The following is a 16,228-nucleotide window of genomic DNA, read 5'->3' on the forward strand; positions in this document are numbered from 1 at the left end:
TTCATAACGATGTCAATAACAAATAAGGATGTTCTCTGAGCTTGAGAATGATTCCATCTGAATCGAGGGAAACGTTTAGCAGTAGTGAGGTCAGACTCTTGGACCTTTATGTATAGAGTGGGAATACACAAACAGTAGGTGGGATTGCTTATAGAGGATGATGCAGTGAGCTTGCACTCTGGCAGAAGGCCACTATAAACAGATATAATTAGGCTGCTTTGGTTACATTTGAGAAGCTCCAGTACTTTGGACTCAGCCTGGCTTTGATGTTCCAGCCAGTTCAGGCTCTTACATCACTCGCTACGAGTCAAATTCCACCAAAAACACTCTCTGTGTGTGTGTGTGTGTGTGTGTGTGTGTCTCCTCCTCTCTGTCTTTCTTCTTTTATTATCGATGCACACTGCAAAATCGCCAGGGAGTTCCACTTTGTCAGGGTCGAACCGACTCCTACTGTACTTCTTAATGGATTTGGATTCAAGCAACCTCTTTAAAACCAAAGCGAACGTCAGGGAATTCATAGTGGGCTGTTCTGTGACCTCTAACTCATATTCTGTCTCTCTTCCTGGTCACTCACTCGTTGATTGCTCACACTGCTCTTCTTGCTGTCCATCCTTTTCTGGATATGTTTTCGAGGACAAGCTGGAGATCGGTCAAAAATAAATACATTTACAGTCGGCCAGTAAAACAGCCGCAATGCGGTTTGAAAGGCTGCTCCTTTATGTCTCTGAATAGGGACGGGTTACTCGTCTCAGCTTTGGATTGCCAGTGTATGGTACTGGTATGGACACTGATCTATAAAAACACTCTGGAGGTTTTGGAAAAAATACAGGCCAGACATTAAACACAGAGGAAATTCTTCAGTGAGCTTGTTTATCCCTTGAATTCTGTCTGGGTCAAATGGATTTTTCTTTTCAACATGGTAAATTTTCATATTGTTTAACAAAATTAAAACCACAATGCCATTCAACAACCCGCTCAAACAATAGCATATATCAGTAAAAGCACTCGGGAGTCCAATGTTTGCTAATTACTTCTACAAAGGATTTCTCACTCATATGACTTTGAGCTTGAGAGAAGGGGCTCTTCCTCTTTTGTTTTACAAGCTATCCCATATATCTGAGAATGTTAGCCTCCTAGTAAATACTGCAAACTGCACTAGTGATGTCTCGCCGTGATAGACAGCAGACGACCACTAATTTCTCAAAGTAATAACAAAAAGAAACAGCATCAACCACAAATACAAAAAAGTACAGGAGTTGTTTTATGTTACGGCCAAAGATTTGCCCATTCAAACATCACACACACAATCACTCACTTGCTCTCACACACACACACACACACACACACACACACACACACACACACACACACACACACACACTTCTCAACCTCTTTATTTCGCAATCAGCACCGATGTAACAACATTCCCTTCTGTGAGATGCAGCCCACCTGCACCTGCCTGATACACATACAATCGAGCCATGTGCACCTGTATAATAAACCTCGGAAAGAGGAACACACAAACGCTCAGACACACACATATGTACTCACCAACTACATCCAGGGTATAGGTGTGGTTGATCGAGCCATATTTGTTCTCCACTACGCAGGTGTAGTTGCCTTTATCAGAAGGAACCACACTCTCCATGATCAAAGTCCAGTGCTGGTGTCGGACCTGCACGAAAAAAAAAAAAACTGAATCAGGACTGAGTTCTAACGACTGAATAATCGATACTTGGAGTCAGTACTAATTCTCAGTACTAAGAGTTCATGCTCCTGTTATCCAAGATGTTCAGTACTGTTTTTGTTTGCTCCCAGTATCTTTAAAATAAAGAAAAAATTATCTACATTTTTATTTTAAAAATTTAATTCCCAGTTTATATCCACTAATTCCTGTCCATTCCCATAGAAAGTTTCCAGTCTTTAAAATTCCAGTACTCAGAGTGCTGAACTCAGTCAGGATTAACTCTATTGTACCAGTACCAGAAACTTCATGTGTTTTTTACAGACATGAATTCCATGGAAAAATAAAGATTCCTACCATTATTATTATTATTATTAGTGAAACTGCAAAAGGGAGCAAATTAATGGGGAAAGTGTGTGGGGGGGTGTAGACACTCTGAGCCTGCCTGTTTCCAGCCAAGAGCATCATGGGAAAAGCAATAGCAGCGTACTGACAGACAGCTCAGAGCGTGAACCCCCACCTCAGGAATGCGACTCTCGTGACTGCAGACCACTGCTCTAAATCCAACCTGCATCCCGTTCGCTCTTTTCCTGCTCTCGCTTTTGGTGTTTCACTAAAGTTTATCCTGTCCTTCCAAAACCCAAAGAACGTTCTCGATATTAAAAAGACTCCACAATCGTCTATACCGCAGGATTCCTCTAAAAAGGTATTTGTGCAGCTCAGCTGAAGGAACATCAAAGATCTTGCTAAAAACTCCATCTTGTGCTATTCGGGATTTCCATCACTGAGGTCGTTTCAAAGGCGAATCAATAAAAGACATATTGAAACCTTTGATTGCACGACGCTGTAAAGTTTTACTACGACGCATTACAGCAACACATTCTGAAAATATTCATATGTATAAAACTTGTCATTCTGATTCAAAGCAGTTTCGTGGAGGTTTTGTTTTTTTCTGTAATGCTGTGAAAACTTCAGAGCAAAATCCCCGCAAGCACAAACGATCGCTGGTTGAGGTGCAGCGGCCAACAAAGAGTTCCAGTTAAATCTATTAAACATTAACTGAAGGGGTCGAGTCGGGGCCAGACACCAGAACGCTGCTTGGGACTGTTTGTTAATACCAGTGACCTCACCTTGGGTACACTCAGAGGAATGTTTAGTCAGAACTTAAATTAAATGGAAACAAATAACACTCACTAACATTTCAACGCTGATTTCTTATCAACGTTTCTGATTTCACAACCTTTTTAAATTATGTATGTGAGGCTTGTGCTTTGGAATAGTGACAAAAATGAAAACAGTTTTTTTTTGTACTAGTAGAAGCACGGAAAAACTCTTACCCTGTAGCCACCCATGCGGTCTTCTGGCTTGAACGGTCTGCCGTTTTTGAGCCAGTGTAGTGTCGGGTTTGGGTTTCCCACCGCTGCACATCGGAATTTCACCGTGTTGGCTGCCGGTACAGCGTGGAGCCTTTTCTCCATCTTTTCTGGCGAGGTCCAGCGCGGTGCCCCTAAAGACCAAAAAAAAAAAAGGTGTTAACGATCGCTCGCTAGCATCGCTCACTGAGAAATCATTTTATAAAAGGATGCGTTTTAGGTAGACATCCAATGGGAGACCAAATGTCTTTTAGTTTGCAGTTCCTCTGGTGGACATTTTAGATTTTATTATTTTAGATGGATTCTATCCATTGTCAATAAATTACAGCACAGATTAGCATCCAGCTTATCAGAAATTTTTGCCAACAATCTCTAAAAGTGCCAGAACACATGATGCACTCAGCTCCATTTCGTTTGCTCCAATTAGCTCAGCAGAAGCACCAGAGACCAGAAGCCAAAGCCAAGGGGGACAAGAAGGCAAATCCCAAACTGTTATTCACACTCCGGGATCAGCTTAACAACACAGCCCATTGTAGCGAACGTCACCGTGCAATTCACACCAAGCACCTTAAATAAAGCCATATTTGCTTTCCCTCTAGAACACAATATACAGAGAAAGAAGAGAACAAAAATACCTGGAGGAAATGGAGAGTGTAAGAAATTCGAGGCTGGCCAAGAAGAACGAGACCATCCAGTCTGATTTCCTTCACTTTTCTTTATTTAGCTCATTATAACTGTGGCTCCTGTTTGGAGTATAGATGGTGAGGGGGTTAGTCGGGACTAACAGGGAACGTTTTGGGAAGGACATGTGGTTTTGATGAAATTCAGCGTCCACATTCCTTTCAGGGACCCCATCAGGACTTGAAACCAAACACTGGAATAAACTTCACATATTCCTCGCTTCTACTTCAAAATTCTGGATTCACTTTAGTCACCTTTTTTTTGCCTCCTTCTCTGGAGTCATATTCTCTCAAGAACCAAAGAGTGTTTTTTTCCCTCTGAAAGGAGAAACAGGAAGATCTCACAGAGCAGTGAGATGTTTCTCAAACCATTAAGTTTAAAACATGAATAATAGCACTATTACATAGCAGCATGCTTGCCTCATATGAAACGCTCCTAATTACTACATTTCTCCATATATGGTTGATCTCCAGTTGATTTTTGGTGTGTGTCTGAACCGGAAAGTTTCAGCATAACTTGATAGCAAACATGTAAACAGAGGTCTTCCTTGTAGCATGAAGGCATGCAAATTGGTTTTCCTTCACTCTCACTCTCTGTCTGATGATAGAGAAATCTTTCTCCTCTCCGCATGCAATCCCATTTGTGCTTCCTTCCTCAAGTTCTCATTAGCACTGCAGGATTCTCCCGTTCTCACCTCATTTTTGTCTTTTTTTCCTTTTAACCCTCTGACCCTCCTGACCTGTCTGAACAACAGGACACCTGGTATCTTTCTGTCAGTATGTTCCTTGGACTGGCTCTCGTTTCTTAGTGGTCAAAGATGAACAAGATGTACAGGATGACCCTTGGGCAAGAAGGGTGGTAGGATTGCATTCCCATGGCCCCTGCCCAGACATGCTACATTTCAAAGCAGCTGCCCTCCCAAACCCCAGAGAAAGCTTCCCACTAAAACCACCCTCTAATCCAGCACTGGGGTTTGTTCACTTTACCAACCTGTCAGACAACAGATTAAAAGAAAGGTTTGGAGACCTCACAGATCTCACCACCGTTGCTCACGCTTCACAAGAAAAAAACGGAAAAGTCTGCAAAAAAGCTTTTTGCTCCGGGATGTCTGCTCCAATACATCCAAAGTGGCCAAACACACAAAAAAAAAGAAGCATGATGTTGAAAGAGGAAGAAGATATGCTAGCGTGTAGTGTGTTGCTGAGGCCCACTCTGCGAAGAAAGAGTTCTTAGTGGTTCGGCTAGGCACGCTTCCAAACCATTGAGCCCAAAAACTGCCTCAAGCACACTGTTAAACACCGCCAAACTTCCCCCATCCTCCTGCAATCCCCCCTGCCCCATTCACTACCACTTCCATCCTCCGCCAAAGGCCAGATCAACACAGCGCACACAGACAAGTACTGGTCCTGATCCAAACCAGAGCTCGCTAGTTAAAAACCTTATAGCTTCATTCCTTCTTTCTTTCTTTCTTTCCCACCCTCCTCCCTTTTTTTTTTCTTAATCAGTGAAAGACGGCAAACTTGCGTGGTGCCAGAACAGATTCTGCTTGTTTTTCTCTGTCACCGAACCCAATCAATATTCTCTCCTTGTTTTTTTTAGCCTTAAAGCAACATTTACAAGTTTCAGCATTTCAACCACAAAATTCTAACAGATTAAACCGTATTTTTTATTTCTCCTGCTTTCGATCCCGTACACGATATACATCAAGGCAGACCACACCAGCTCGTAACTTTCTAGATGCGCTCTTTTAGCCGTGCCTGATTCAAAACACATCTCTGTTCAGGTAAATAAGCAGACCAGACGAGTGGTCTCTATCTCTCTCTCTCTCTCTCTCTCTCTCTCTCTCTTCCTCAGTAATGGACAGGTTTGACTTACGGGCGCCTCTCGACCGAGCTACCTGAGTGAAAACGAGTATGAGAAAGGAGAAAAGAAGACTGGAGCAATGCCAGGAATGTGTCTGCGCTGACACTGCACAGAGCTCTATACAAGCCTAAAAAGCTTGGTGACAATCACTTGACAAGCAAAACTGCACTGAAACGCTCTTCTCTCAACAGACCCACCATGCTTTAGAGGCAACAAAAATGATGAATTTGTGACTAAGATGACAAAAAATACCTCTTAGGAAAATAACCAGAGTTCTCTTAGGAGAGAAAATCTGCCTGAAATAAAAAGGACAATTTTAAATATACACTACAACAATGTGTATTATAAACAGACGATTCATGATTTTGTTTATCCAGCAGTTTCACAGTAAAATCCCAACATGGAACGACACTGAGATGAGACACAGTGCAGGACTCCTAACGCCGTTTAAGGTTACAGGTTTTACTTAAGGCGCCACCTTCCTCAGAATCTTCTAGTCAACGCTGATTTACCCCCTGCCCCAAAACTAACTCCTAGTCAAATAATATTCTAGACACCAGCGCTCAGTAAATGCCCCCACGCTGATTTTTTCAGATACTCACGCATCTGTTCGGTGTCTGCCCCGACATCATCTGACCGCTCAGCGTCGTCCTGATCGTCACCGGATGAGATGGTATCTGCAAGAGCACCGGCAAAACTGTAACCTTCCTGCTTTCACTCCGTCTTTCATAGCTCTATATTCATGCAATACTTCTACAGCTACTTAAATCAAGACACAATTTGGGAATGTAAGCATTAGCATGATTGTTTCTACTGAACAACTACTGCAACTTAAAAAAAAAAAAAAAAAAAGGTGTTTGAAAGCTATTTATATTGCAGATATAATGTTTAGTCTAGAGAGGAAAGTCCAGAAATAGCTAAAGACAACAAACAATAACGTTAGCATTCCCATGTTGGAAACAAACCACTCCACCCTTTCATCACTCGCAATCATCAACATCCGACACCACAACATCCAAACTCCGAAATACAAGAATGTGACTAAAGCCCAGCTTTTCAAACAAAGGTGTTTTATGTACTTTTTATTGTTTCAAAAAATCGTGACACTTCTCCTTGACACTAAATAGAGGTTTGGACCGGCCAAAAAGATAAACACACACTCGGCTGAATCCTACACAAAATCGCGTCGCCAATTTAAAGCGTAGGTGGGCGGTGCAGGTTCTCTTTCGGGCGTGGCGTCTCACCTGTGACATTAACAATGAAGCAAATGGGATCAATGGCCTTAGTGCCCATGGCCTGGCATGCGTACAGGCCCGAGTCGGTTGGTGCGGCATGGCGGATGTGCAGCTGCTCGCGCTCAATGAGCGTACGGTTGTCCGGTATAAGCGACGTGCCGTCTTTGGTCCACACGATGGCAGCTGCCTCGGGCAGCGGGCAGTTGAGCTTCACAATGTCTCCTGGGTGCACTGAGCACACGGTGGCCTTTGTGCTCTCGGAAATGATGGGAGGCTCTGCAGAGCAAGGGCAGGGAAGGGACGAGCGAGAGAAGAGAAAGCGGTGAGACAGGGTGCATAGGTAAAGTCCGAGTGACAGAACAGAGAAAACATGAGAGCGAAAGCATGAGAGAACACCATAATGACCCAGCAATGGCTTTTTAAATTATTTGTGTGAAAGATAGAAGCAAAAAAAGAATAAAATGAAAGCTCACCCATCAATGCTTAATAAATTGAATTGATTTTCCAAGCACAGGACAAAGTCTACAACTAACTCAATTTTTTAAATCAATAAACCAAACACTGCTGTGTTCACAGGAAAGTCTCAAAAAAGAGGCAACTTTTGTCCTGCCAAAGAATTCCGTACGGGATCTCAAACCGGAATCTTATTTCACTCCATTAAGAAGATTTTTAAAGAATGCAGTCATATATATATCGACAAAAATTGGGACACTTGACATTTCCAACCATACGTGGTTCTTCCCCAAAATACTGTTAGACAGTGCTCCTGTGCACAAATCCAGCTCAATGAAGATCTGCTTTCGGTGTGTTGGAGTGGAAGATCTCCTGCTATAGAGCTCCAACCCTATTGAACACCTTTGAGATAAATGTGAACACTGACTGCCTCACCACAGGCCTCCTCACCTCCTCACCTACATCACTACCTGACTTCACTAACACCTGTATAGTGTGTATATTTACACAAAGAGATGGACTGTGTGAGCAGCTGCAGTAGCATTAATGATTTTTGCACAAATTTATTCCTCTACAATTAAGACTGTCCTTCATTTTTTCCCTCTTGTCTATTTCACTCAGGCCCCAAATGTAGTCCATAATACAATGTATTCATGTGACCAATTATGTGCAATTTCTGCTTGTAGAGTTAAAAAAAAAAAGACAGGAAATCAGATTGTCCTCCAACATCTGTTCTTCATTTAAAGTCTGCATAAGACAAACACAAAAAAAATCTATAATAACAGCTTATAACGGTTCTGCTATCCATCACGGCCATTAATGCAGCATTGAACAATGCAGAATTCAGGAAACACAGAAACACACAACAAACTTTTTTCCCATCGTGTCTACAGCGCAAAACAAAAGTAAGGAAATTAAAGCGAATGCGTTTTGAGCAAGAAAGGTGTGTTTTATAGGAGATATATATATATATATATATATATATATATATATATATATATATATGTGTGTGTGTGTGTATATATATATATATATATATATATACATATGTTTCTGCCCAACAGAGAAAGATTGTGTAGTTTTAAAAAAGTATAAATGAGAATATAATCCTGCAGCAGAGGCAAAAAAAAAGCATGGAAGAACTTGCCAGAAAGTTTGAGTTTGATGAGAGAGTGCAATAATTAAAGTGCAGCAGCATTCCCAGGCTTCCCTGTACACCGCTTTCCTTCAGCACATTCCTGCACTATTATACGAGCCATAACTGCTTTCACAGAAAAAGAGGGGAAAGCCGGATCACTTCACACACAGGGCTGAAGGGGGCCCGGGAGCGTGCATGACAATCCCAACCTTCCAGCCATAATTGCCCTACACAGGTACAGTCGCTTTATTGTTCCTTTTTTTTGCCCCCCCGCTTCCCTAGCCCTTTCCCTTTGCTTTCCTTCATTCCGGAAATAATTAAGTCCTTCTTTTTTTTAACTGCACGGTCATGTGGCAGTTGATTGATGGGAACTGTATTCAGCGCCTTATGTTTCCGGAGGCCTGTGTATGGTGAGCAGTTAGCGAACTGTTATTCGCTGTGTGTTTCTATCTATTGTGTGCACAAAGCCTAATCTGGAAAAAGAAAAGAGTGCGGCGTGAGTACACAACGTCTGTTCCAACCTGAGACTCATTATTCCAGGATTCAATAGTCTGGTCACATGTCACACGTGAACCTTGAAGACATTAATCCAGGTGAGAGAGGAAGCCTCTTCCACATGCCTTGAGACTTTTTGAATATTCGGATCGCTGTAAAAAAAAAAAAAAAAAGGCCAATCTGTTTCTTAGTAAAAGAGAAGCTTGAAAACAGACGAATGCCTTTCAATGTAATAGAGAGGAGATAAAGGGAGGAATAATCACAGGTATAATCACAAGCGACGCAGGTGAGACGAGCTCTGGGCAAAAGACTTCTGAAAATATTTACTGGGTTCATATTGAGAAAGAACCAACCATAAAAATAAACATGTGCTGGAATAAAAAAATCAAACTTTTGTCAGCCTCGTGTCTGCTTCCTGTTTTCAGGTCATCACATCTGTTCAATGCCATCAACACCTCCTCTTATCCTTCTCTCACCTCTCACCCCTGCCCTGGTGACCCCATGACCCTGACCCGCATCCAGCCTGGACCCCCTGCCATCCTCTGATTTTCTGGTTCTTCATGGGAAAAACACAAGTAAACGTCCATACCTTTAAACAGACCCTCGTTTAATACCAAACCTGAACTGTGGTAAAAAAAAATCCCATTCTCACAGGAAGTTCAAAAGAAAAAATGTGCACAACAGCAAGTCGGTACAAATCAGTCCGACAGGTGGAACGAAAAGTTTGCTTTCACGCAGCTTGGTTTCTGATTTGCACCTCTGAAGCGGCACATCACTGACGCTTCCCCCAGACAAGGTCCGTCATCCAATTCTCACATCGACCTCCACCACTAGGCACCAGGATGCACGTGTTATGATTGAGAATCGAGCGAATGTGACACGTTCGGGGGAAGCAGAGTGGTGAAATCAGCGTCGGATAACACCTCATGCCGTATTCCTCAAATTCATTCCCACATCACTGATAACAAAATCGTAAACCGTCAATATACGAGAGCGGTTAAACACACACACACACACACACACACACACACACACACACACACACACCGTCCCATCCGCCTCCAGTTCCTGTTTCCAGTCTCCTCCTTCCTCATTTTCTCACCCTTTCTTTTTTCTCAAACAGGCCACTGAAAACTTTTCTCTCCCCCTTCCATCCTGACTTCTTTATTCTGATCTTTTCAAATTCTAATTTTTGGCGGCTTTATCGTCATGACAATGCGCACACAACCAAAGGGCACAAATCTCTCAGGGGCGTCCACGGCAACCGGTATCCAGACCATAATCTCGAGCGTCTTATTAGCTTTTTTTTTTTTTAAACAAATTTTCCCATTTATATAATCATTTGCTATATTGTGAGAAATATTTGGAAAAATTGCTGTTTTGTTTTTTTCTCAACAGCGCAAAACTTTCCGTCTTACACATTATTAAAGCCTTCAACTTCCAGTGATAGCCCCTCCACAACATCTGCCAGTTGTGCCCAGAAAACACGGGCAACACATTTAATGGAGCCAGGTGTCTCACTCATACACACACACACACACACACACAAATACCAGTAATTCCAAATACAACTCGAGGATCAACACGCCACCAGACAACAACGTTCACTAATATCATCCTCGTCCACGGCTACCAAACTGCAGCTGTCCAGCGTTTTCAGTGGTTCGGTTCCAGAGCGTGCATTCACGTTCACCAGAGTTCACATAAGAAATTGGAATGTGAGCAGATTTTTTTATAGGAGCATCCAAAGTGTAAGAATGAAATGGTGTTTGGGATTAACACACCACCAGTTCCTGCAACAGGACCTCCAGTCATAATCTCTTATCATGTGATACTCAGGGTTTCTTTCTCACTCTTCTCCTTAAAGCCGAGAAGCTCAGAAGACTTCTGATTCAACTTCTGGTGATTTGAATCAGAAAAAGGAAATAAATCCAGATCTAAACCTGCCAGCAACAGATTATAGCAAACATTTTTTAAAACCAAATAAAATATTTTTATAAAATGTACAAAAGATATGATTTAATGATCTTTAAATTCTTCTCTCGATTCCTTTGTGAAAGGCGAAGCGGTAATCAGAGTCTCTCATTACATCTCCATGCACTCCCCCTACACGTGCACTGGTGTTACAGGTTCTGAGCTTTCTAGCAGGAACATTCAGGTTCCACAGGGGGGAGGAGTTAAATACAGACCTGCAGGGGTAAAATGCGGAGGATGGGAAGAAGAAGGGGGAGGTTTGTAGGTCTGAAGGATTTCCAACCCAGAATTTATACCAAATGGTTGACTTTGTCTTCTTCTGTCTGAGCCGATAATTCATTCAGACGCAGCAAAACAACTCTGGTCGCTGTATTAAATTGATCACCAAATCCAAGGTGTTGATTTCAACCAAATCTTTTCACGCCATGGTTTTGGCAATGGTGCTTTCAATCAGAAGAACCAGGACACTGAGATGAACAGGGAGAAACTTTGATCCTGATGTACTCCAGACCTTGTTAGATGTGTGCGTTTTAGCTATTTTCATATTCCCACACTTCAACACTGAGCTCTTCTTCTTCTCCTTCTTCAACGACTAACACATGACACGGATTATTCGCCATAAACCTCAAAGTTGGAAAAAAAAAAAAATGACAGTAAGAAAAAGAAAGAAAGAAACTTGAAGAGGAAACAGCTTGAGAGCAGCAGGCAATCCTGACACACAACTTAAATGAATCTGACGAGCCTCTACTACTACACTCTCAGCAGAAAATGCAAAGCAGGAGCACATCTGAATACGTGAAGAAGGCAGTGCCAATACATGATCTCCCAGGGAAACTCCACTGGACGTAGCCAGAGGGAGGGAAGGGTTCTTCCGAGACCTGTTACTAGACTAGAAGTTTTTCTTTCCATGCTGTGTGTGTGTGTGTGTGTGTGTGTGTGTGTGTGTGTGTGTGTGTGTGATCGACTAACACAGTTCTTAACTATTCACATGAAACTCACAGACATTGTGAAAAGATTTTTTTACGTGTACAAGCAATTACACACTAAACTGCATTTTTTCCACTTGGGTTCAAATTTTTTTATACTCCTTTTAAACTCCTTGAGGATTATGGGTGAGTGTTGAAGGAGAACTGAGCAGCTTGTAGGAAAAGCCTCTACAGCACATGATCTTTCTTAGTGGATATTTCAGCTTCATCATACGACCCACCTCACATCACAGGGGAAAGAAGTGCTGAGAAATTACAGACTGAACTTTTATAGCACTTAGTGCAAAGAACAGTGAGGTTAGTTCTGGTGCGAGGGGCGGGGTTTCTTACAATGTCTTTGTCAGACCTCCTTATAATTAACACTGTAATTAAAGCGCTAAGAATTCACTTAACCAACACAACAGCTATAATCACACCTATAATCACCTGCTGGGAAATACGTGTTGGAGCGAATGAACTCTTGACAGCGGTTCTTGTTACCGATCCTTCAGTCTTCAGTCTTAGACAAACAATATTGTGCTTTGAGGAAGGTAAGAATATATATTCTTGTCTCAACATCACTCCCTTCTGAGATCAAACATGCTTTATTTTTCTCCCAAACAAACTATGAGCTGCGAGCATGCATGCCAGCTAGCAGGAGCGTGTGTGTGGTCCACGGCTCCAAACGTCATTAAATTTAGTGCAACGCTGGGAAAGAAAATAAGACAAGAAAAGACAAACACATCACAAGTGGAGCCTCAGAGAAGAAAAAAAACAAATAAACCACAAGCTGTTCTGAAAACAAGTCCCAGGTATTTCGGCTAATTGAAAAGCCAGACAGGTTGAATCTGGTTGAAAGGGAATGGTGTCAAACCGCAGAAGTCACACCGCTCTCAGTTTGAGCTGACCGAAGTAAAGAATGGAAATATATCGGGTTTTTTTTATTAAACCGTCTGAAAGCTCTTCTGGCAGAACCAAAAGTCTCAGCACAATTTCCAACAAAATCAGTCCTGGTCCACAAATGAGACGTTCTCACAGCAAGTGTTGCTTTCCTCCACATTCCATACAAATGAAACTAACCTGACACAAGAACAGAGTTGGTCAAGTCCAAACCTGGTGTGTTGAGAACTTTCGCTTCTTTTCCATGTTCATAAAGCCATTGGAGTCACTACTGAAATCTGTCTTTTGAGACGTCTGGCTGTACTCACCGTCAGCAATCGTGGCCTCCTCCTCTTCGCTGGGAACGATGGGCGGCCGAGCCCGGACAGCTGATGCCAGACTCACGAGCAGAAGCAGAACCGTGAGCCATGGCCAGGTGGGCATGGCGTCAGTGGCGGACACACCTCCCCATCCTCCTTTCCTCCACCTCCCCCTGGACACTGATCCCATCTGATGACCTCCACCCAACCATGAACTGCAGACGGCTGCTCATGAACTGAAGCTCACTGGAAGGATCCGATCACCTGCAGGAAAACAAGAGGCAGAATCAGAACCGTGATTGCTGCAGTAACTATTTATGAGACCTGTTCTGGGATCAGGCTGAGCGTTTTACAATTCATTTACGCTTTACAGGTTCATCACTGAAACGTGTCAGCAACAATTGGAGGTGTGTGTAGGTACAAGTCCCATGTAGCTAAATGCTGTCAAACAAGCTGCACCACACACACACACACACACACACACACACACACACACACACAAAAACACACATACCAGAGTACTCATACTATAGAGCACTAATCTCCCTATTGTTTTATAGTCACACACCTTGCACACAACAGTAAGATGCTTTTGTTTGTTTGTTTGTTTTCTGATTCCAAAATCTGACGCAGCTGCTAGAAAATGATGGCAGTAAACAACAACAACAACAACAACAACAACAACAAATAAAACGCTGTAGTACAGCAGTATTCATGACACACCGCTGGTAGGTTCATACACGTGGCCTGAAAGGGAGTATTTCTTTCTCTCTTCTTTGAAAGTGAGATCCGCGGGGACGCGCAACAGCTGCGGTTCCCGAACGCGCGCGCACGCGTCCAGCTGCGCGTCATTTATTAGATGTTTACTCTCAGGCTTTTTACTGCGCAGTCGGGGCAAATGTGGCGATCTGCCCCCCAGAAACATCTTAAAGGGTGTTAGATCATGTGGAATTGGGCAGTTAGAGGGAGAAGCAGCTTGCGTTCAAACTACACAAAACTACAGCTACTCAATAGTTCATCCAAATCCAAGTAAAGAAAAAGTCATGCAATTCTCTCTCTCTCTCTCTCTCTCTCTCTCTCTCTCTCTATCTCTCTCTCTCTAACACACACACATCAGTCGTGTTTGCAAATAATTACACTCTCAAAGAAAACCCCGTCACCGTAACGCACTTATCGGCAGCAAGTTAATGACGACAATTGATTTTTGTTGTTTTTTTGCATACAATGGAGTGAAGCAGTCTCGAGCTCACAGACCATCAACAGCGCTGCTTTCACATTCTAATCACTTTACATTTGCACAATAAAATCTCACTGAATGCGCTCAAGAGATTTACGATTTTCCTCCATGCACACAATCAGAGAGAGCATGCATTCATCTCCAGCTTTCTCTCATGATCACTGCACTTACAGAACTCTAGAACCAGCACTATTTATTCATTTGATTTCATTATATAAACAATTTAACAGTCAATTCCAACGTGAAAAACAAGCAGCGCACGAAACTGTAACCGAGTTTATATTATTTTTGTAATTATGTTTTGTATTTGTAAATAAACCCGCAAATAAAAAAACCTACACCTTCACTATTTTATTACGTCAAGCACTTTTTGAATGTCGGGTTTATTTTTTTTTCAGCAGTTCAACACACACTCACACACACTCACACACTCACACTCACACACACTAATTAAATCCAAATGCGCGCTCTGACTTTCCCAACACACCAGTTTTCTCCTACAGGACAGTGAAGTCTTTCAAATGCTCAATATTAACATATTCTTCTAAACACACACACACACACACACACACACACACACACACACACACACAAACAGTGTCAAGAGTTGAATAAAAAAATTTAATCAAACGCAACTTTCAAACTGCGAGGTTAGACTTTCTCTCTCTCTCTCTCTCTCTCTCTCTCTCTCTCTTTTCTTTTGTATAAATCACACACACACACACACACACACACACACACACACACAGATTGGACACTCACTCCTGCGGCCCGGGTCGCTGATCTTCTTAATCCGCATGAACGAGTGAAACAAACGACTTCTCTCTTTTTTTTTACTTTTTCTTCCAAACTTCTCGAAAAAAGTTCACTATTCCAAATTCCACAAGTCGTCAAAAAGCAAATAAATAAATAAACAAAACAAACAAAAAAGTGGAGGAACCAATCAGTGATCCTTCTCGGAGAGCAGAAGCGCCGGATGGGAGCGTCGCAACAAAACCTCCTCTGGAATTTTAGTTTTGATTATTATTTATTCATTTATGATTGTTTTTATTATCCGTCCAAATAGTTTTGCAGAAAGCAGAGCGATGCGGCGTTTTTCCTCTCCTTTAGACTCATTCGGGTTCTTGCCCGATGTAAGATCCTCCTGGACTTCTTAGATGGTCCGCAAACTGCGCTCGTCCAGGATCAGCTATGAAGAAGAAGAAGAAGAACTCCTTTGAAAACGTGCAACAAAGTTAAAGCAGCGCGCGCACGCACAGTAAACACGCATTACACGCTAGCACGAGGAGATCAGTCCGGTCACTGAGCGCCAAAGCTCTTCTCAGTCTCCGAGGACCTCAGGCTTCTTCTCATACGCTTTTGTCAGGTTTTTTTTCCTCCTCCTTCCTCTTACGCGCTTTCTCTCTCTCTCTCTCTCTCTCTCGCTCGCTCGCTCTCTCTCCCTGAAGAAATGTCACTCCCCCACCCGCTCCCTGAAACTTGACACGTTTCCTGACTGGAGCTTGTGGCCTCCAGTGCGCCAATGAAAAACCTCAGAGAAGTCCAGCACCCCTCAGCAGTGCTCCTACAGAGTCCATCAGCCAGAGCAGGCGTGATGGAGAGTCAGAGTGCAGTGGTGGAGCTCAGAGGACTGAGTGGAGCAGAAGCCAGACTGCAAACTCTGCCCGACCTCCTCCACCTCCACCTCCTTTCCTCCTCCTCCTGCAAGCCCCACTGGCATCCTAAAATCCTATCTCATTAGATCAACGCCGCCTAGTGGTGACATGTATTACACATCCAATTAGTGATTTCCTCCTGCTCATTTCATATTGGGTTGGAGTTTCCCACAAGGACAAATACGCTTTAAAAAGATCTATTCAAGGCTTGTTGTTGTTGTTGTTGTGGGTTTTTCTTGCCTTGTCTTAATTCTGTTTTACCTTCAAACCTTCAAA

General features: G+C 42.7%; 1 protein-coding gene across 6 annotated transcripts in view; it reads right to left on the reverse strand.

Annotated features, from left to right (window-relative positions):
* Positions 1-15,906, reverse strand: part of fgfr2 (fibroblast growth factor receptor 2) — a 32,501-nt gene extending 16,595 nt beyond the window's left edge. For 3 of the 6 annotated variants that reach the window (XM_046864216.1, XM_046864234.1, XM_046864225.1), the window contains exons 1-6: positions 15,060-15,906; positions 13,070-13,324; positions 6,846-7,112; positions 6,204-6,278; positions 3,022-3,191; positions 1,552-1,675 (exon numbers count right to left, since the gene is read on the reverse strand). In XM_046864216.1, the coding sequence (XP_046720172.1) occupies positions 1,552-1,675; positions 3,022-3,191; positions 6,204-6,278; positions 6,846-7,112; positions 13,070-13,250 (817 nt within the window). In that variant the 5' untranslated portion in view covers positions 13,251-13,324; positions 15,060-15,906. The remainder of the gene's footprint in view (positions 1-1,551; positions 1,676-3,021; positions 3,192-6,203; positions 6,279-6,845; positions 7,113-13,069; positions 13,325-15,059) is intronic. The other 3 variants (XM_046864208.1, XM_046864244.1, XM_046864255.1) reach the window with 3 other exon arrangements.
* Positions 15,907-16,228: the final 322 nt, after the last annotated feature.

This window comes from Silurus meridionalis, chromosome 2, assembly GCF_014805685.1.
Source record: "Silurus meridionalis isolate SWU-2019-XX chromosome 2, ASM1480568v1, whole genome shotgun sequence".
Lineage (NCBI taxonomy): Eukaryota > Metazoa > Chordata > Actinopteri > Siluriformes > Siluridae > Silurus > Silurus meridionalis.